The 20,974-nt window shown below is 43.4% G+C and overlaps 1 protein-coding gene across 1 annotated transcript in view; it reads right to left on the minus strand.

The window, feature by feature from the left end:
- Positions 1 to 1,846: 1,846 nt before the first annotated feature.
- LOC137281821 (enolase-phosphatase E1-like) overlaps positions 1,847 to 20,974 on the minus strand; it is a 47,808-nt gene continuing 28,680 nt past the window's right edge. The window contains exons 7-13 of the mRNA XM_067813446.1: positions 19,208 to 19,478; positions 17,803 to 17,837; positions 16,152 to 16,332; positions 15,479 to 15,585; positions 14,047 to 14,337; positions 13,338 to 13,411; positions 1,847 to 2,110 (exon numbers count right to left, since the gene is read on the minus strand). Coding sequence (XP_067669547.1) covers positions 2,107 to 2,110; positions 13,338 to 13,411; positions 14,047 to 14,337; positions 15,479 to 15,585; positions 16,152 to 16,332; positions 17,803 to 17,837; positions 19,208 to 19,478 — 963 coding nt within the window. The 3' untranslated portion in view covers positions 1,847 to 2,106. The remainder of the gene's footprint in view (positions 2,111 to 13,337; positions 13,412 to 14,046; positions 14,338 to 15,478; positions 15,586 to 16,151; positions 16,333 to 17,802; positions 17,838 to 19,207; positions 19,479 to 20,974) is intronic.

The raw sequence follows: 20,974 nt of genomic DNA on the forward strand, positions 1-20,974 counted from the left end.
CCTTTGCGGGGACAATGTGTGAAATCCATTTTGGTATCCCCAGCACTGATATTGCTAAAAACAGCATATATAGAGAATCTCATCCAAAAGTCAAATATACCAACATGAGTTGATAAAGTAACAAATATCCTAGGCTTACCGGGCGGTGGGGTAGCCTAGTGGTTAAAGCGTTCGCTCGTCACGCCGAAGACCCGGGTTCGATTCCCCACATGGGTACAATGTGTGAGGCCCATTTTCTGGTGTCCCCCGCCGTGATATAGCTGGAATATTGCTAAAAGCGGCGTAAAACCAAACTCACTCACTCACTCACTCACTCCTAGGCTTACCAAGGAAATTTTCACCGTTATCAACCAGTGTTGATGTAAGTGATATCAGTAGACATCAGGTTGAGATTCTGTTTATCATCCAAAATCATTAGTTCATTATTTTTCAGAAAAATGTACATCTCTGAACACAGCACTGGTATTGCGATTTCCAGTGCAGCGATGTCATGGCTTTGTGACGTCATAACATCATAGCATTGTCAGGGCATTGTGCAAAATCTGCAGTCAAACCGATATTTCCTAGGAGATAACGTCTGATCTCACACAAGCATATATCTGCTGTTGAACACACTTTTGGACGATAAAACTTAACTCACACATTCACTCAAGGCACATCATCATACAGCATTATCTTACAGGGTGATCACAATCACTGACAGCAGTGAGAATATGAATACACATGAATATTATCCAACAACAAACCCAAGCCACAACATTTTTCATACTTCTGATTTCACTGAATGTCATTCCAGCAGGTTTGAAACATGGCAGATCATCACATAATAGCATCAGCTCATAAAGCCATTCAAAATGGCAATTGCTGAAATTTTATGTACTGGATCTTCAGTGACCCACGATTGGCGTAAGACGCTACTAACAGGATCAGGTGGTCAGGCTTGCTGACTTCGCTGAATCGTGTCTTTGTATCCTAGTTGTGTACAACAATGCTCACGAAGTCTGGTCCAGAATTTATTGTTTACAGACTTCTGCCATACAGCTGCAATATTGCCGAGTGTGTCAGAAAACCAAACTCATTCATTCATTATGTATTGGAGGCATCTGACAAAGCATAAAACAAAAAGCGACAAAGCAGGCACTTCACTGTGTATTCTTTTAATAGTAGAAGCACAACAGGACTCCTGACATTATGTCAATCATGCTACATGGAATGGCTGAACTTGTCAGCAAGACTCTGGTTTGATGATGTTCTGCAGGGCTTGATGTATGTGTCCACCTCAACGTTGGTGAGAGATGGCAAATCTCAGGGCCTGATAACGTACTGCAGGGCTTGATGTACATGTCCACCTCAATGTTGGTGAGAGATGGTAAATCTCAGGGCCTGATGATGTACTGCAGGGCTTGATGCATGTATCCACCTTGATGTCAGTGAGAGGTGGCAAATCTCAGGGCCTGATAACGTACTGCAGGGCTTGATGTACATGTCCACCTCAATGTTGGTGAGAGATGGTAAATCTCAGGGCCTGATGATGTACTGCAGGGCTTGATGCATGTATCCACCTTGATGTCAGTGAGAGGTGGTAAATCTCAGGGCCTGATGATGTACTGCAGGGCTTGATGTACATGTCCACCTCAATGTTGGTGAGAGATGGTAAATCTCAGGGCCTGATGATGTACTGCAGGGCTTGTTGTACATGTCCACCTCAGTGTTGGTGAGAGATGGTAAATCTCAGGGCCTGATGATGTACTGCAGGGCTTGATGTACATGTCCACCTCAATGTTGGTGAGAGATAGTAAATCTCAGGGCCTGATGACGTACTGCTGGGCTTGATGCATGTATCCACCTTGATGTCAGTGAGAGGTGGCAAATCTCAGGGCCTGATGATGTACTGCAGGACTTGATGTACATGTCCACCTCAATGTTGGTGAGAGATGGCAAATCTCAGGGCCTGATGACGTACTGCAGGGCTTCATGTGCATGTCCACCTCAATGTTGGTGAGAGACGGCAAATCTCAGGGCCTGATGACGTACTGCATGGCTTGAAGAACGTGTCCACGTCATTGTCGCTTTTCTCAGCGCTTTTCCTAGTATGAGGAAGTTCCATCACCTACAAAGAGCCAAAACCAATTATCAGCTAATTACAGGTGTGGAGAAAATGACTGAACTTGGGGATCTCGGGGACTTTCAGAAATAAACCCTTGGTAATAATGCATGAAATAGGGTTTCAAAAGTAACAAGTGATCTAACATAAAATGTATATCCTAGTCCAAACAATTAAAACAAGAGTCATCAGAAGATGACATATCCCCTCATCCAATATATATTTGAAAGAACAAATGATCTGACAGTTACTTCATATGTTTTTAGACTAAGTTTGAATCATTTCCATGCAAATCATGAAAAATATAAACGCCAAATATCTGTAAACAGCAAAAGGCACCACTTCAAGATCTGTCTCATTTATCTCCAACATCTGTTGAAAGATATGAAATGGTTTGCTCCGGAAACGAAGTCCATCCCTCGAGTTTGAGACAAAGTCCGAATTATTTCTATGAAAACTGGGAAAAATGAAAAACTCTGTAAATAGCAAAAGGCACCACTTTGGGGTCTGCCTCAAATATCTGCCAAGTTTTGCAGAAAGACATTAAGAAGTTTTTGAGTTGGGGTCCAGAAATGAAGCCCATCCCTCCATTTTGAGACACAGTCCGAATTGTTTCATGGAAACCCAGCAAATGATCAATCACAAAAACCTGTAAATAGCAAAAGGCACCACTTTGGGATCTGCTACACATATCTACCAAGTTCTGCTGACAGATATTAGGAAGTTTTTGAGTTGTGCACAGGAAACAAAACCCATCCCTCCATTTTCAGACAAAGTCCAAAACGTTTCCATGGAAACCGAGAAAATAATAAACCACAAAAACTTGTAAATAGCAAAAGGCACTACTTTAGGTGTTGCAGATGGACAGACGGATGGATGGACAGACGAGGCGTCAACTACAGATTTTTGCACATGAAATATTAACAACTAGTGAAACTTGAAATCCTAAGAACTTGCATGTAATAGATTGATTACAATCTGACATGGATATACTCGTAGTTAGGTTTAGAATGCTCATACACTGTCATATCCACATGCATATGATATGTTGAGTGCAACACTTGAAAACCTGACAACAAATAGCTAGCTGTGACATGTTGTAAAGATTTAATGACACAGAATCAAATACTGAAAAATACACTGCCAGCTAAATATTAGGGGTGAAATGGTATACCACGGTACTAGTAGAACTACAGTATTCGGGATACCGTAACTGAATAAGAAAAATGTAGTATTTTCTGTTTTCCTACTGACATTTTAAAATCTTTTTATACCTTTTCTAAAATATCTAGAAATCACATCATGTTGTCCAAGTCTAAGCATTCCTAGATGGCCGCCATTTTCCTGGAAGTAAGTTCGGAATTGCTGTGAATGTCGCCTACTTAGATCTAAAAGTCAGCAAGACATCAGTACCTGAGTTCTTTTTTCAGTTATTTCAAATAAAAACATTTGTCCAATTGTGTTATACCCTCTGTAACTGCGTACATTATGTTAACATATTATCTGCATTTAAGACGTCTTATTGCATATTGTACGTACAAAATTCACACTATGTTTACCCAAATACATATGGCAGAATACGTTAGACTTCAGAATAACTGCAAAAACTGATCTGATACATAGAAAAAATTTTTGTACAACCACAAGCGGTTTACGAATAAGTATCAAGTGGAACATGATTTACTGGATTTACTACGAACATATTACATCAAGAGGTAAATTTTGTCACGTGACGTGTCAAAACTTACCTCTTATATGTTCCCAGTAAATATATCTACCTAAAAACAATAATATTGCAACTAGTCCAAATTTATGTATAGATGCCTGAGATTTCAGACTTTATACTGAATTAATGTTGAACAGGTAAGCTCATCGGAATTAAGATTGAAGGGGCTCTACGTCTTCTGCAAATGTAATAGCAATTCGATTTGCTGAAGAATCAGTCTTTAATTTTGCAGCTCCTATCAATGTCATTATTCAATCCAATCAATTAAGAAAACATTATCAGTGGCAACAATTTATTCAAACTAAAATAACAAAATGAACTACTTGATACACATCATATTACACCTCGATATATTTCAACAACTCAATGTGACAACTGAAATTTATTATTTTAAATAGGCAAGGGTGGGGTGGGGTGGGGTGTCATGTGTTTTGTACATAGAATATTAATGTGTGTGGGGGGTGGGTGTGGGTGTGTGTGTGTGTGGGGGGGGGGGGGGGGTGTGGAGGGGGGTGGGGGGGGTGGGGGCTATTTGATTTGTTCCAAGTATTGAATGGGGGGCTACCAGATTTGTACAGAAAAAATATAAAAATCCTCATCATCCCCACCTTAGTGATAAATTATGAATGGTCCTTTAGAACAAAAAAAAGAAATACGTATAAAAATTTCAAAATCATAAGCAGTTGATCCACTGATTAATAAAGTGAGGAAATGCCAAGGAACTTTTCATGAAAACCAGAACAGATTTAAAAATATAATATTCATTATATCTAGATTGATAGGTTTGCAGATATTCATCAAGATATAATGCATGGTGGTACTTATGCTCTGGTAAGAAAGGTTTGACAGCACCTATTAAAGCATAATCTATTATAATATAATTCTAGAAAAAACAAGTACATGTACGTAATAGTTATTACCATAGTTTCCGAGTTGTATCGGCAGGTATCAAGATGGTTTTGTCCGTGGGGCCCATCCGAGACGTTGGTAATAAGTGACTTTCATTAATACCGAGTGAAAATATATATATATATATATATATATTATAATAATTCTCAAAACATTGTGAATTTCCACAACCTTATTTGGATATATGGCGCTAACTTGCGTGAGGTGTGCAAGAGACCAGATCTAAACTTCATGTATGTGAATAACCACGAATTCTGTAACTTTCGAGCCACTCTTGATGGTGTCATGAAACAAATCAGCCAAAAGGGTATTGGGTTGTCTTCACACAAAGCAGAGCCTGTCACGCCTTTAGAGGAAGAGATGTTGTAGGCCAAGGGCACATTTTCTTCTGAGACTTCTAGTGGTTTGCTACATGCAGTTTACTTCTACAACTGCAAAGTTTTTGGATTAAGGGCGGCCGATAAACATGCCAATCTGGAAGCGAGTCAATTTGAGTTTGGCTTGTATTCCGTTGGAAAATACGTGCGGTTCATTGGGCGTGTCATGAAAATAATGAGGGTGGGCTGAAGCAATGCGGAAAGATTCAGTTCAAGTGAGTATTTACCTTACATGTATACTGAGACAGGAACACAATATGTTCATGTGAACATGAACACATGAACACACGTTCTGTCTCAAATATGTTTCTTAGTTATTATTTCGAACCTTCAAAAGTGTTCCCACGTATAAACCCTAGAACTGGGCACATTTAGACCAAAAGGCGTTAAGACGACAAAAGGTAGTTGGCATGAAAAACTCATTAGAAAATATTTAATAGGTGAAAACAACATTTTCGTTTCGACAGTAAATGTATAAATCACATCCGAAGTTTGAATTTAAGTATGTTCATGCGAATTTAGTCGCCAGGAGTAAATATATCAAGTGCTTGTTTCAGGCATATCAAGCAATATGCCCAACCTGACAACCCATGATGTTTTGTGGGACTGCTCAAGACCTACTTAGCAGCAATACCGGCCGAAGGTCCCTTCTACGGATGACCTCTGGCAGCTACGGACGGAAAACTGTGTTATTCACAATAGAAAGTTGGGATACACACATTGCAGAAAATGTTCAAGACCATGTGCGAGGAGGCAGGTCTACATGGAAGATTTAATGGCCATTCCAGAAAGGTATAATTCATTAGATTTCATGACTTTTTAGTTCATTAAACTCTTATACTCGAGAAAAAAAGTTATGAAACATCCCCAAATCCAGTTCTGAAGTGTTAAGTAGATCATAATATGAATTTATACAAACCTGTAGAGGTTATGAATTCTTTGAAGAATGTCCTCCTTGGGGTACATATAAGCATTTTTATGTCCATTAAAAATCCCTATGACAGTTGTAACTATTTTGATAATAAAATATTTACAAAACAAAAAACTCGTTTTTTGTCTTGTGGGACCACCTTTACAGGGCCCCCCAGGCCCCCTACAGCCAAGAGCAGGTAACTCTGGCCGTCTACCTCGCACCTCACTTTTCATGCTGAACGTATCAGACAGAATGAGGGGAGGCGGGTGGCCGTACCCCACGGAGGACATTCTTCAAAGAATTCATAACCTCTACAGGTTTGTATAATTCTTTTTCAGAAGAAGTCCTCCTTGGGGTACATATAAGCATTAAACAGACTCCCGAAGAGAAGCAATTGGGAGTGGTATTCTGTCTGACAGCAACAGTCCATTCGATCGAAGTGCAAATCTACAATCACACGGAAATAGAAAAGGCACCGACCTGGTCACCTGACCGCTGATGTCAATCAAGGCGGGGGCGTGACAAAGCTGAGGACCCACTTGTCAAAGCTTACATGCCCATTGGCTAGAATTTGGGAAATCCCAAATGACAAACCCCGCCCACCCAAATCAAAGTTTGGAGACCTGGACGTACGGGACACTCGCCAAACTGAACCTTGTCCATACCACACTAGCAAGCTAAGCAGGGAAATGGAAAGGAAAGTAAGGCACCCAGCCAAAGAGGGCGGGACTAAGAAACCATCACCAAATATCACCGCCGATAAAATGGGAATGGATAGTTACCCAACACCGAGTGCAAACAGATATAGTTATCTAACAAAGCTTAATCAGCTTGAGCAGAACTATTCTGTCTACTGCAGGGAACTGACTGACCGAACCGAGCACACTCTCGTGAGTGTCTGTTCAGTTGGTAATGACGGTTCTGACGTGGCCACTGCTCTCACTGAGTGAGCTGACAACCCCTTTTTGGGGAGATAAGCCTTTATGTATATAGACCTTGCAGCCTGCCGATACAATCCATCGGGATGCCGTCTGTGTATCAGTCGGATAGCCAGCCATTCCTCCACCACAACAGCAAAATAGCTGTTTCTCCGTACGGAGCAAGGCTATTCTCTTAAAATAACTTTAAGAGGTTTCATAACGTCTAATACACGAACCTTACGGTACGTATTATCAGACGACGCAGACAGCATGCACCCAGTTAGATCGATAGGCGCGGTCATTTGAAGCGAATGATCAAATTTTTTTGGGCGGTATGAATCCGGTAAGCGAATGCTAACCCGATCCTTATGGAACATAGTAAGATCCGGGTCTGAAAACATGACGTGTAAGTCGCTAACACATCTACCAGACGTAACCGCCACTAAAAAGTCGTTTTCCAACTTAACAGTTGTAACGACGGGTTGGCCAAGTCATAAACGAGAGAAGTGGGTAACCATTCCAATACTCGAGACAAATTTCACGACCGGACGCAGTCTGTCCACGCCTGCAATAAAACGCTGTACCCGGGGGTATTGTCTCAACAAGGCACCCTCAACGGGTATGTGGAAGGCTGAAATAGCCATGGAGTAGCTTCGAATCGTAGAAGCGGCTAAGCCAGATTCTAAACGAGATGGTAAGAACTCCAATACTTCAACTACAGTCGAAGAAAAGGGATCGAGAATCCCTCTATTTCCACACCAGCGCACATAACAGGCTCATCTATCCTCACACTGTACATTCGTGGAATCCGTCCACGAAGCCAGAATTGTGTCTGCAACTGATGCAGGAATTCCGCTCTTTTGGAGACGATTCCGGACAGTGGCTAGGCCACGCACTGAATCCTGGGGATTGGGGTGAGGCTGGCCGTCCTGGGATAGTAGGTTTGGTCGCCACGGGAATAGTACCGGCGGCTACACTAGCGACCTGAGTATTACCGGAAACCAGCGTTGAGACGGCCACAGAGGTGCGAGAAGCACTAGTAGCCGCGCTGGTTGGTTGGGTGGCAAGCTGAGACAGAACTTTGGAAATCAGGGGAATTGGTGTAAACGCCGACAACACCCTGTCCGTCCAGTCCCGCTGGAAGGCGTCGGCGGCAATCACTCTCGGATCAGGAATCCGCGAACAAAAACCCCGGAATCTAGTTCGTCACTCCAGAGGCAAACAGATCCATCTAGAACGACCCAGACAACTGGGAGATAATCCCGAATATCTCCTGATCGAGCAACCACTCGTGGGGAGCCAGAACACGTCGTGAGAGCGCATCTGCACGCATGTTGTCGACCCCTGGGAGATACACAGGCATAACCCGTATGCTGAACTGATCACACCATAGTAGAAACTGCCACGCCTCCTGAAGGAGCAACGGAGACACAGTGCCGCCCTGCTTCAGAATGTAGGACATCGCCGTCTGGTTGTCCATCTCTAGACAAACCACTCGGCTTCGAACCCGATCCACGAAGCGTTCGAACACCAACGTCACAGCTCTCAACTCTAACACATTGATGTGCAAGGTCGCCTCTTGGTCGGACAATAGTCCCGACATCGCGAGGTCGCCCAGGACGCATCCCCCCCAACCCTGTGAGGGAGGCATCCGACTGAACTGTGAGCGACGGTACCGGGGTCATCAGAGGTAAACCTTTGAATAGATTCCCAGTATCTGTTCACCACCGCAAATGACGTATCAACCACTGGGGAATAGCCAGATTCTTCTCGTAGCTCTCCGAGTGGGACCACTGTTGTGCTAACGCCTGCTGAATGGAACGCATTCTCCGACGTGCACACCAGACTATGTCCACCGTCGCCGCCATGTTGCCTAGCAACTGAAGCCACGTCCGTGCTGAGGCAATAAGGGACTGAAGGAACCTTAACACTATGCCCTGTACCTTGAAAATGCGCTCTTGGGACAGAGAAACCACCCCTCGGGTTGTCTCGAACCTCGCCCCTAAGAAAACCAGATCCTGCCTCGGCACCAGTTGATTTTTAAGATAGATAACCCAACCTAGCCTGGTGAGAGTATCCATCACCTACTGTGTGGATTCTCGACTTAGGTGTTGGGAGAGCGTTCTGAGGATCCAGTCGTCCAGGTACGGGAAACAAAAGTTGCCCTGCGCCCTGGCGACCTGAACTGGTACTAGCATGAGTTTGGTGAACACCCTTGGCGCCGTGGAGATGCCGAAGGGGAGCACACGAAACTGATAACAAACCCCGTCGAAGGAAAACCGAAGGTATTTCCTGAACTCGGGATGCATCGGTACATGGAGGTATGCGTCTTTGAGGTCGATTGACGTAAGCCAATTTCCTGCCTCTACAGACGAGATCACTAACCTCAGTGTCTCCATCTTGAAAGACCTCTATCAAGTTGTTCAAACCCTTGAGATTTAGAATGGGTCTGAACCCTCCGTTCTCTTTGGTTACCAGGAAATATGTGGAGTAAAACCCCATAGTCTCCTGTCCTGATGGAACCATCTCTATAGTTGCCTTGTCCAGTAAAGACAAGGCACGAATTTCGGCACGGAGGATTGCCACCTTTTCCGGCGACTTCGGCACCGGAGTGCAGCGAATCCCGGCAAAAGGAGTAAGCTCTCGCTTCCACTGTGGTGTGTGGCCATCCCTGAGTAATAACGGGAGGCGACCACCCACAGGAATTTCGGGTAGAAGGCAAAGTGTCCCGGCCGACGGCAGAGATTGCCGCTTGCAACGGGACAACTGAGAGCTCCGGAGGTACTCCCTTTACCCCTGCCCTTGCTCTTCCGTGCCTGTTGGAGCAGTCCACTTCGGCGCATCCTTAGAGTGAGTCGCAGGATAGCTTGAGCTGAGGACCGAAGGCCGAGCGAGAGGTGGAGGGTTGTTCAAGAAAGGACTTAAGAGTCCTTGAAATGACTAGCGGCCTCCGCAGCCTCACTAACTCCCGTCAAAGCCCCCGGGAACAGGGTCAAGCCCAGTCGGAAGGGCAGAGACAGCAGTGCCTGCTGTGTAGCCGGTGAATACCTGGCGACAGCCATAACCTACGAAGGCCAATCACAGCATACATCATCTGACTCGTGAACGCATTGAGTCGCGCGTCAAATGTGAATGCACCTCCGTAACTTGCCGCTCTAACGTGGACGAGGAAAAATCCTCGTCCCCGTCCTCCTGTGACACCACCTGCCTCTACAAGACAGAGAGGTAGGCTGAGTGCACCGCAACCTTAAGTTGCTGCAGGGCGTTCCGATATTGCTCCTCAAAGGAGCGGAAACCGAGCGCAACACCTGGTTCGATGAGGTAAAAAGCGGCAAGCGGCGACCCTGACAAGCCGACGCCTGGCAGTGGCCAGACGACCCCACAAGCGCGATCGAGGCGTACACACACTCGTCGACAACGGGAGGGCCAAATAGCGCATCGTCCCCCATCAAGTAGCTGGTCAAGCTCCGGGAGATCGAACCGCGAACGGCTACCCTACAGGAGCAGATTAATTACCTCACTGAGGAGTTAAGGTAAAATAGGCAATTGAGCCTCAGCCACCCTACACGGAACAAACGCTTCCCCAAGAAGACGAAACTCCGCGGGATCGGGGGCGTCCGCAGGGACGACCACCTGCGGCACAGCCCCTTGATCTCGGCTACCCTGCACGGAGTAAACACTTCCCAGGAAGACGAAACTCCGTGGAATCGGGTTAGTGCTACCGCAATCCATTCGCGTACCTGCCCCGGGGACGAACAGAGCGAAAAGCTTCGAATCGGCCTCCGTCGGTTCGCCGAAAAAAGAAGGCGTCGAGACCTCGTGAGATCGACCGCCGAAGTAGGGACCCCGATGCACTGAGCGGAACCGATGCAGGCGGCAAAGCCGGTGCTCGAACCGCCAGTTTGGTTGCCGGTAACCCCGACGCACAAGGGACCCGTCAACAAGGACAACAGACCCAGAAGAGCCGAGTTGTCGGAGTCGGCCTACCTCTGGTTCACTGAAAACCCAGGGTGCCGAGACCCCGTGGTGTCGACTGCCAAAGCAGGAACACCCGATGCACTGAGCGGAACCGAGGCAGGCGGCAAAGCCGGTGCTCGAGAACCACCAGTTAGGTTGCCGGTGACCAACGGTACGAGACCCGATGGACCGTCGCCGGCAAGCGGAATTGCACCCGAGCCGGTGCTCGGTGCAAAACCCCTAGAGCCAGCGGGGAAAACGACACCAGAGCCGTAGCTTGGATCTGACATTCCCACAGGGACAGCACCCGTGCCTGAGCCTAGACCCAAGACTTGGATGCACCCCGAAACTGTAACAATCAGAACCAACTAATGGTAACTGATGTACAGAAACATACGCAATTGAACACACAATATGCAAAATATAAACGCACGGGCGATAATAAATTGCCAAAATACATTAACCCAGCTAAACAACAAAGTATAAGCGGATAAATGCAATAACAAGTGACGTGTGCACACACAAGTGCGTAATGCAATGAAAAAGACTAAAAGTCTTAAAAACCAACCTATCCATTTTGACTGAAACAAGAACAAATGGGTTAAGACATCTTAGCATGTAAAACATACTAATAAGAAACACGTAGGAATAAGTGAGACGCAAGCGAAACACTTCCCGCACTAAAAAGAAGCCATAAAGACCGCCATCTTGCCTGCCACATGACAGGAAGATAGGACCCGACCGGCAAAGTTACAACAATATATGAATGAAAATTTCAGCCAAGAAATTCCAACTAACGCCCGTGCGAAAGAAAAGGAACCATACATACAGTAGCTGACTCTTTCTCACTCATAATTCGGTAGGTAGATAGCACAAAAACTATCTAAATGGACCACACACGTCTTTCTAGTCGAACGACAGCATGAAAAGTGAGGTGCGAGGTAGACGGCCAGAGTTACCTGCTCTTGGCTTTAGGGGGCCTGGGGGGCCCTGTAAAGGTGGTCCCACAAGACAAAAACGAGTTTTTTGTTTTGTAAATATTTTATTATCAAAACAGTTACAACTGTCGTAGGGATTTTTAATGGACATAAAAATGCTTATATGTACCCCAAGGAGGACTTCTTCTGAAAAAGAATTAAAGTTTTTGATATTGAAAACTGGGATGGTCATTAATCGTTTTTTCTCGTAGTATACAAACATGATACCATTCAGCTAACTCCGCAAGCGGAAAGTGTTTTTGGTGTGCCAATAAAACATGTATGTTTTGTAAAGCCAAATGATAATTTCTTTCGTCAGGTCACTTTAGGGTCAACCCTTTTCAACGCCAAGGTGGACGAGCAGCTCATCATGGCGAGAACAGGCCACAGAAGCAATGCTGTGTGGGTTTATAAGCGCGCCTCTGAGGAAATCAACAAGGAAATATCTGACAAACTCCAACCACCTCCACCTAAGAAGCCAGAAGGAAAACAAGCTGGTCTCCCTGTCGACAATGCCGACGCCGACCACGCCAAATAGAAGACAGATTCCAAAATTGTTGTCATCAAATGTGAAAAACCAGACGGGACATCCTTTGAAATCGTATTCTAAATAGCACTGAATAAACGAATAAATCGTCTTGACTTTTCAGTTTGTTAGAAAGTTATTGTCGTTGACTGATTCAAGATGTTTTCAATTCAGTTTGTACAGATATATTTGGCAATGTGAAAATAAAACAATCGTTTCAACATCTTGATGACGTCACGATATAGCTTATTGAAGATTTTCAAAAGTGTCCTTGTATCTGATATCAGGACACTTTTCAAGAAAGTGTCCTGATATCAATAATTAACAATACACTTTCAGGAATGGCTGCCCCTGGCAATGAAATGTTGGTGGGATGTAACACATTTTTTTGCAAGGACTGTGTCATACGACATGAGAACTTCTAGGGTCCTTTTTGTATATTTTACTGCAGTTTTTCGTCTCCCTTTTTTAAATTTAGTAGATAATGTATTATATTTTGCAAATATGACACAAATCATTTGAGGTCTTACTTATAGGTGTATGTTATATGCACATAAATAAGACAGAATTACATGTGAAACTAGTTGTTGGAACTAAGCACTCTTGTTATTGTTGAGGGAACAATGAGGTAGATTTGTAGTTAAAGCATTTGCTCATCATGTCGAAGATCCTGAATACAGTAATGAGTACAGAACTTCACTTCCATTGTACCCTGCTATTATATTGCTGGAATGTTGCTTAAAGCAGTGTAAACCCCAACTCACGCTCACTAGTATGGTAGAAAAGCCCTTAACAAGTCATCACTTGTTCTCTTCAATGACACTCCTATTTCTGGATCACACATAAGGCAAACTCCAACTCAATGAATTTCAAAGATGACAAGAATATTCAAGAAAGCCATGGAGCTGCTCACTTTCTCCACACTCACCATTTGTGCTTGTCCTGAACACAGTCCCTCTTCACCCCTCTTGAGCTGTGAACACGGTGCCCCTTCAACGGTTTCTGGTTATGGAAAGGGACATGATTATTACATATTACAAATGAAGGCTAATTTGATTAATTGTTTAAGGATTTGTATGAATAAAACATGTGATAGCAAAAAAATAGCATGAAATAGCATGAAAAAAAATAATAATAATAAACAAATATCAATTTTTAAAAGAAAATAAGATGAAAAGAATTTTGTAGTGCCTATTTGTGTATTTCCTTGTTTGGGCTTCAGGTGGAAAGTACAATGGTTTAACTTCATTTACTAACAGTATTTACTAACTAAGTATTTACTAACAGAGAAACTAAAATGTGACATGCCCACACAGTTTCAAATTCTCCATTGTTAAATTAAGAAGGTTTTGATTATAATGGACCAATCCTACCAATAATACTGTTGTTTAATGTCAAGTTGTAAATAATCTGGTCTGGACCAGACAATCCAGTGATCAACATCATGAACATCGATCTATAAAAACTTTCATACAATGACGTGTGTCAACCAACTCAGTGAGCACCTGACCACCTGATCCCATTAGTCACATCTTATGACAAGCATGGGCTCTTGAAGATCACTTCTATCTGGGATCTTCACGTGTTGACCACATAGTGAAAAATGTGACATGTGAAAAATAACAAAACAGACTTACTGAAACATCCATGCTGTCTTCAACCCTGATCCTCTTGGCAGATCCCTCTCCGTCTGCTGAATGTATTCGTTTGTGGAAATGTGAGAGTTTGTTTATGAAGTCCGTGGCCACAGCAGTCACATGTTCACAAGTGTAGCTGGTGTTGTTTTTCGTGTTCAGTGCACTGGTCATCGCCTTCAGAACACCCGCCTTATCTTCTTTGCTGGAGTCCAGAAACAGAGTCTTGTGTGTCTCCACTTGTTCTTCTATGTAAGCCATATCCCTGACAGTCATCTCTAGGCCTTGAGAGCCCTGAAGTGGATGAAGAGAGGGAATTAGAACTGGAGAAGGTGCTAGTTGCTTATTCCAGTAGTGTTATGCTCATGTTTCACCCTGCCCACACTTATCATGTCTACATGGGTCCATCAGTTTGTGAGTAACTATGTATTTCTAGTATGATTGCACGTTTGATTTGATTCATCATACAGACATTTACTCCTATAAAAGAGTTCTGTCATGGCATATTGGAAATGAACATTTAACTCATTTGGGGATTGTTTTAACATTCTCCTTTTTCTTTTTACTGCTTTTTTACTGCTCCTCTATAAATGTCTTCTTGTTAGTGAAATACAAATGACCTCTACAGATTCATAAAAGAAGTACAACTTTACAAACCTAAATTGAGAGGTGTATAATTTGAAGTTTTCATTATAAATGACACATCCCTGAGACTTTGGGCCTAACTACTATTCTGTGAAAGCCCCAGACCTTCTTAGCCTGTCAGTCAAGGCTAAGTGGATTAGGGAGATTGTAAGGCCATTAAGTGATGTAAGTGATAAGAGGCAGCCATTGATGGCCAAATTATCTGAGAAGACATAAAGGAGAGGACAACTGAGCAATGACAAAAATTTGTTCGAGTGAGTGAGTGAGTGAGTGAGTGAGTGAGTGAGTGAGTGAGTGAGTGAGTGAGTGAGTGAGTGAGTGAGTGAGTGAGTGAGTGAGTGAGTGAGTGAGTGAGTGAGTGGTTTTGCCACTTTTAGCAATATTCTAGCAATATCAGAGCGGGGACACCAGAAAGGGTACCCATCTTGGAGAATGAACTTGGGTCTTCAGCATGATGACCCAACACTTCAAACATTGGGCTACCCCACAGCCCCAGCGTTACTGAGAACAGGGAAGCCAACCACAAAGTGCACTTTCAAGGACCAAAACTGGTAGTTCAACCATAATATTAGGAAAATATGACACTAGTCAAGTGTGAAGCTTTTATTTCACATACCTCCAACAGCAGACATCCTACATCAATAGCATCACATTTCTTCTTGTTATCTTCTTGTTCTTAAAATTTCATAGAATTTCTCATGCAATGGTATTGACATAGTCTGAGGCTAAAATTAGTAATGGCTATATCGTAGAGTCTGGAACCTCTGTGAGAGTAGGAGAGCATACTTACCATGTTATCTGTGTAGAGATGAGAGGTGCCAGGCTGACTAACGGTGCCATCAAGGGGTTCCTCCTTCACCGTGACAGGTCTGTTCTCAGAACAGTCAGAGTTTGTTCCTGCACATAACATTTCTCCACCATTACATAACCATGAAAACATACTTCCTGAATCCACAAAGTGAACTACCTTCTCTGACTTTAGATGTGTCATGTTTGATAGATACATTGTGGTTGTGTCTGACAAATTCATGTTCAGAACAGCTGGTCAGTCTTTGGTAACCGCAGTGAGACATCATACTGAACTGCTGGAATATTGCAACAAATGGAATACGGCCACAAAACTTTACTCACTAACTCTGGGCAGTTGGGTTGCATTTACAATGAGGGGCGATGGGATAGCCTAATGATTACAGCATTCGCTCATCACGCCAAAGGCCTGTGTTTGAATACCCAAATGGGTAAAATGTGTGCAATTCATTCCTGGGGATAGTGCTGGAATATTGCTAAAAGCTTCATAAAACCAAACTTACTACTCATGCACTCATTTACTCATTCAGGTCCAATGATACATTCCAGTAATTATCTAGTATGATAACTCAGTCTCCAGTACAGATTTGCACACATTGCTGATGACCAATCCTAACCTCCTGATCTATTTCTTTAACATCAAACTGTCTGCTTACGTGCAGCCCCTGAATAGTGACCTGGTCGATGACTTTGATGTACTGACACAGTGGGTCCCATCTCTGTTTCTGTGTTCCTTACAACATGGATGATCTCACTTTGTTCTGACTCTGCGTTGTCAATCTCAATCTTTATCGGAACATCTCCTGGTGACTCCGAGGTATCAGCTGTCTTGGAGGTCTGGGGAAATGGACACAAAGATGAGTGAGTTACCTGGTGAAGATGTGGGGTTAAATCTGGACATACTGGTAATGTCAGTATGCTGAAGTACATATTTGGAAGTAGACTTGGTGGATGAGTTCACAAAAGAGAATAAACGAAGCTTGAGTGTACGTTTTGAACACCCAGTCTGAGTTTACTTTTCACTCAACAACACAGAAATACCTACCATCTGCTGAACCAATCAGACTTGTAATGTTAACGTTTTCTTTAAAGGTAACTTCAGTAGTTGCTACAAACATTTGTTTGAAATTCAAATAAAGAGGTTTACTTTGACAACTGAAGCTGATTATTTTGTTTGTTTCCCACATCTTTACCACCACCAACATCCCCATACTTCTCTATAAATGGTCGAAGGCAGAATTATAACAAGCACTTGTTTAACAATTTATCACTGCTATTCATATGTACTTTTCATCAAGAGAACACATGCCAATAGTTACCCAATGGTGGCTGAGACAGTGTAATACTTTATAATCAGAAAATGATAAAAAGCAGCGCAAGAAAGCAATAAAACAAGACGAGAAGATGGTAAGTTACCATTTTGTAATCTACTGCTTAGTTTCTACATTCACATTTGGGGCTAGTGAATTATTTTGTGGCCAACTAACTTTCAGGCATAGCTAGGTTGACTGACTAGCAAAGTCTGGAAACTATTTTGTACACAGTTCAGTATTGGCAACAGTTTTTCTAGACCAACAACACAGAATTGCTCCTGTGTACAGTCGTGCCCCGTTTATCCGAACCTCAGATATCCGGAAAACTCGCCCTCTGAACAAAAATTCCTTAAAACAAATTCACAGCGTTGTAAAATTACTTACCTATCCTGAAATCCGGTTTCCATGACCGTACGGTCATTTTCACATACAAAACACTAAATTATGTGCATTTTTGTCTCATATATCCGGATGGCTGAGCACCTGTATGTTTACACACGCGATTACCAAGGGCCTCGCGTGACACAACATGGAAGAAGCCGGCAGTCTTTGAAGTGTGAGAAGATTAACTACCTCTGGGTAGCAAGATGACACTGAGTTAATTGTGAGGCGTGTGAATTTGTGGGTCAATTATAATAACTTATGATTAATTAATCCGGATGATCAAGCAAGCATGAACAGCTGTGAGTGATAAGACAATTGCTAACTGCTTTCGTCATGTGATTATTATAAAGTCAAATGAGGACCCACAAGAAGACATGGGCATGAGACATTTTACGTATGCACTGATATTTGTTTATGTGTAATCAATAAAGATTATGTCTGATGCATACTATGTTCGTTTCTTTGTACGTTTCTTTGTACATATGGCTCGTGGTTCAGATATCCAAAAATTCGCTTATCCGGAAAATTTCAATAAAAACACAAGTGTTCGGATAAATGGGGCATGACTGTATTTCATTCGTCTGTGTTTGATAGTTTACTAGCATCTCACCTCTGTACTGTTATTTCCATCAAGCACCTTTTTACCTGAAACACAAAAGTCTGTGCTGCAGGAAAGTGTGAAAACTGAAATTATATAACCCTTATTGGACTCTTCCAGAAGAAGTATTCAAATCTGTGCCTCACCAAGAAAATGTCATCACAAATAAAACATTATGTTACATGAGATAATCCGAATTTTCCTCTAAAACAGGGTTTGGGTAGCAGCTTCTGCATCAGCCAAAATAAAACTTCAGGACGCCAGTTACATGTTTGTGAAGTCTTACAACACAAACCCTGTGAAGATGCAGGATAGAAACCATGCTTGTTGTAAGAGCAGACTAATCGGATTGGGTGGTCAGACTTGCTGACTTGGTTGATTTACGTAATTGTTTCACAATTGTGTTGACCTAAGTTTATGATGTTGATCATGGGAAGTTTAATACCCAACACTCAATTATTATAGACAACTGTCCTATGGTGAGTGAGTTTAGTTTTACACTGCAATCAACAATATTCCAGCTATATGGCGACAGTCTGTTAATAATCGAGTCTGGACTACACAATCCAGTGACCCACAACATGAGCACAAATCTGCACAACTGGGTACTGATGACATGTGTCAACCAAGTCAGCAAGCCTGACCAACCCATCCCGTTAGTCGCCTCTTACGACAAGTCACCTTTTATGGCAAGCATGGGCTGCTGAAGGCCTATTCTACCCCGGGACCTTCACGGGTCCTGTCCTACAGGTGAAATGATGCTGACTGTAGAGGTAACACATAACAAACAACACTGCAATGTACTGAGGACATAACCTGCTGAGGGCCTATTCTACCCTGGGACCTTCACGGGTCCCACTGTCCTACAGGTGAGTGAGTGAGTGAGTTTAGTTTTACGCCGCACTCAGCAATATTACAGCTATATGGCGGCGGTCTGTAAACAATCGAGTCTGGACCAGACAATCCAGTGATCAACAGCATGAGCATCGATCTGCGCAATTGGGAACCGATGACACACGTCAACCAAGTCAGCAAGCCTGACCACCCGATCCCATTAGTCGCCTCTTACGACAAGCTGAGTCGCCTTTTATGGCAAGCATGGGTTGCTGAAGGCCTATTCTACCCCGGGACCTTCACGGGTCCTGTCCTACAGGTGAAATGATGCTGACTGTAGAGGTAACACATAACAAACAACACTGCAATGTACTGAGGACATAACCTGTCGTTTAAGTGGGCAAGTTTGGTGTTATGCCATTTTTGCAATATTCCAGCAACATTATGCAGGGGGACCTCAGAAATGGGCTTCACACACTGTACCCATGTGTGGAATCAAACATTGTCTTCAGTGTGACAAGCAGATGCTTGAACTACTATGCTACCCCACCGTCCCCCTCACTTCAAGTGGTAGACTACTTACCAACTGACTGAGATTTCTTCTGCTTGATAAGCGACATCGTCAGTCTTCTCTGAAGTTCACTAACTGTTCTCCCATGTCCCTTGTTGACCTCATTGACCTTACGAGTGATCTCGGACCACACTTCCTTCAGCTTCATGATTCGCTGTTGATCACAGACTGTGAATACCTTCCTAAACTTTGCAATCTGTTCATCATACACCCGTTCCTCTTCCTCAGACAGGTCACGTGACTTGCCTGCTGGGCCATCCGCTGAATTCTGAACACACAGACCCTACAAGACAGATGAGTTAGTTGGGTTTAATGGCATTTGATTGAATGTTCTGCTCATTTGGGTCACCATCGCTATGACGACCAGAAGACAAGGTCAAAGATCACTGACTCCAAATGCAACATAGAGAGTAAACAGTCAGACTAAATTGGTTAACCCTGCAATACATCACAACATCAGACCTGTGATCAGCCATGATGGAACTGACACAAAGGTGGCAAACATTCATGTCTTTCACAGACAGAACATTCAACATTTGCTTTGTCTGCCTTTAAATAGATGCAATATATGCTAAATTTGTGATTATACATTCTTGATAAAGTACAGACTCTAGTTCTAATGGCACGGTGTCCCATGCGGGATTAAGGCATCAAATAGACAGCACTGAGCCAGCAATATCTGATATACACATCTCAGGATTTGTGTTCGAATTCTGTATGTCAAACACAGGGCAATAAAACTGGTGGCATGAAGAGCAAACACTTAAACCACAAAGCCACCCCTGCACCACTTTTCACTTGTAGACACTTTGGAAATGGTCTTATGCCTCTTTCAGCAATATTCTGGGTAACCAGAAATCTGCTTTATACCCTTTACCCATACAGGGAATCGAACCCTGATTTTCAGTGTTATGAGGAAACACTAGTCTACACCACCACCCTGTCTGGTAAGATCTTCAGTGTATGAGGAAACACTAGTCTACACCACCACCCTGTCTGGAAAGATCTTCAGTGTATGAGGAAACACTAGTCTACACCACCACCCTGTCTGGTAAGATCTTCAGTGTATGAGGAAACACTAGTCTACACCACCACCCTGTCTGGTAAGATCTTCAGTGTATGAGGAAACACTAGTCTACACCACCACCCTGTCTGGAAAGATCTTCAGTGTATGAGGAAACACTAGTCTACACCACCGCCCTGTCTGGTAAGATCTTCCATGTATGAGGAAACACTAGTCTACACCACCGCCCTGTCTGGTATGATCTTCAGTGTATGAGGAAACACTAGTCTACACCACCACCTTGTCTGGTAAGATCTTCAGTGTATGAGGAAACACTAGTCTACACCACCGCCCTGTCTGGTAAGATCTTCAGTGTATGAGGAAACACTAGTCTACACCACCGCCCTGTCTGGTATGATCTTCAGTGTATGAGGAAACACTAGTCTACACCACCACCCTGTCTGGTAAGATCTTCAGTGTTATGAGGAAACACTAGTATACACCACCGCCCTGTCTGGTAAGATCTTCAGTGTATGAGGAAACACTAGTCTACACCACCGCCCTGTCTGGTAAGATCTTCAGTGTATGAGGAAACACTAGTCTACACCACCGCCCTGTCTGGTAAGATCTTCAGTGTATGAGGAAACACTAGTCTACACCACCGCCCTGTCTGGTAAGATCTTCAGTGTATGAGGAAACACTAGTCTACACCACCGCCCTGTCTGGTATGATCTTCAGTGTATGAGGAAACACTAGTCTACACCACCGCCCTGTCT

The sequence above is a fragment of the Haliotis asinina genome, chromosome 4 (genome assembly GCF_037392515.1).
Source record: "Haliotis asinina isolate JCU_RB_2024 chromosome 4, JCU_Hal_asi_v2, whole genome shotgun sequence".
Classification (NCBI taxonomy): Eukaryota; Metazoa; Mollusca; class Gastropoda; order Lepetellida; family Haliotidae; genus Haliotis; species Haliotis asinina.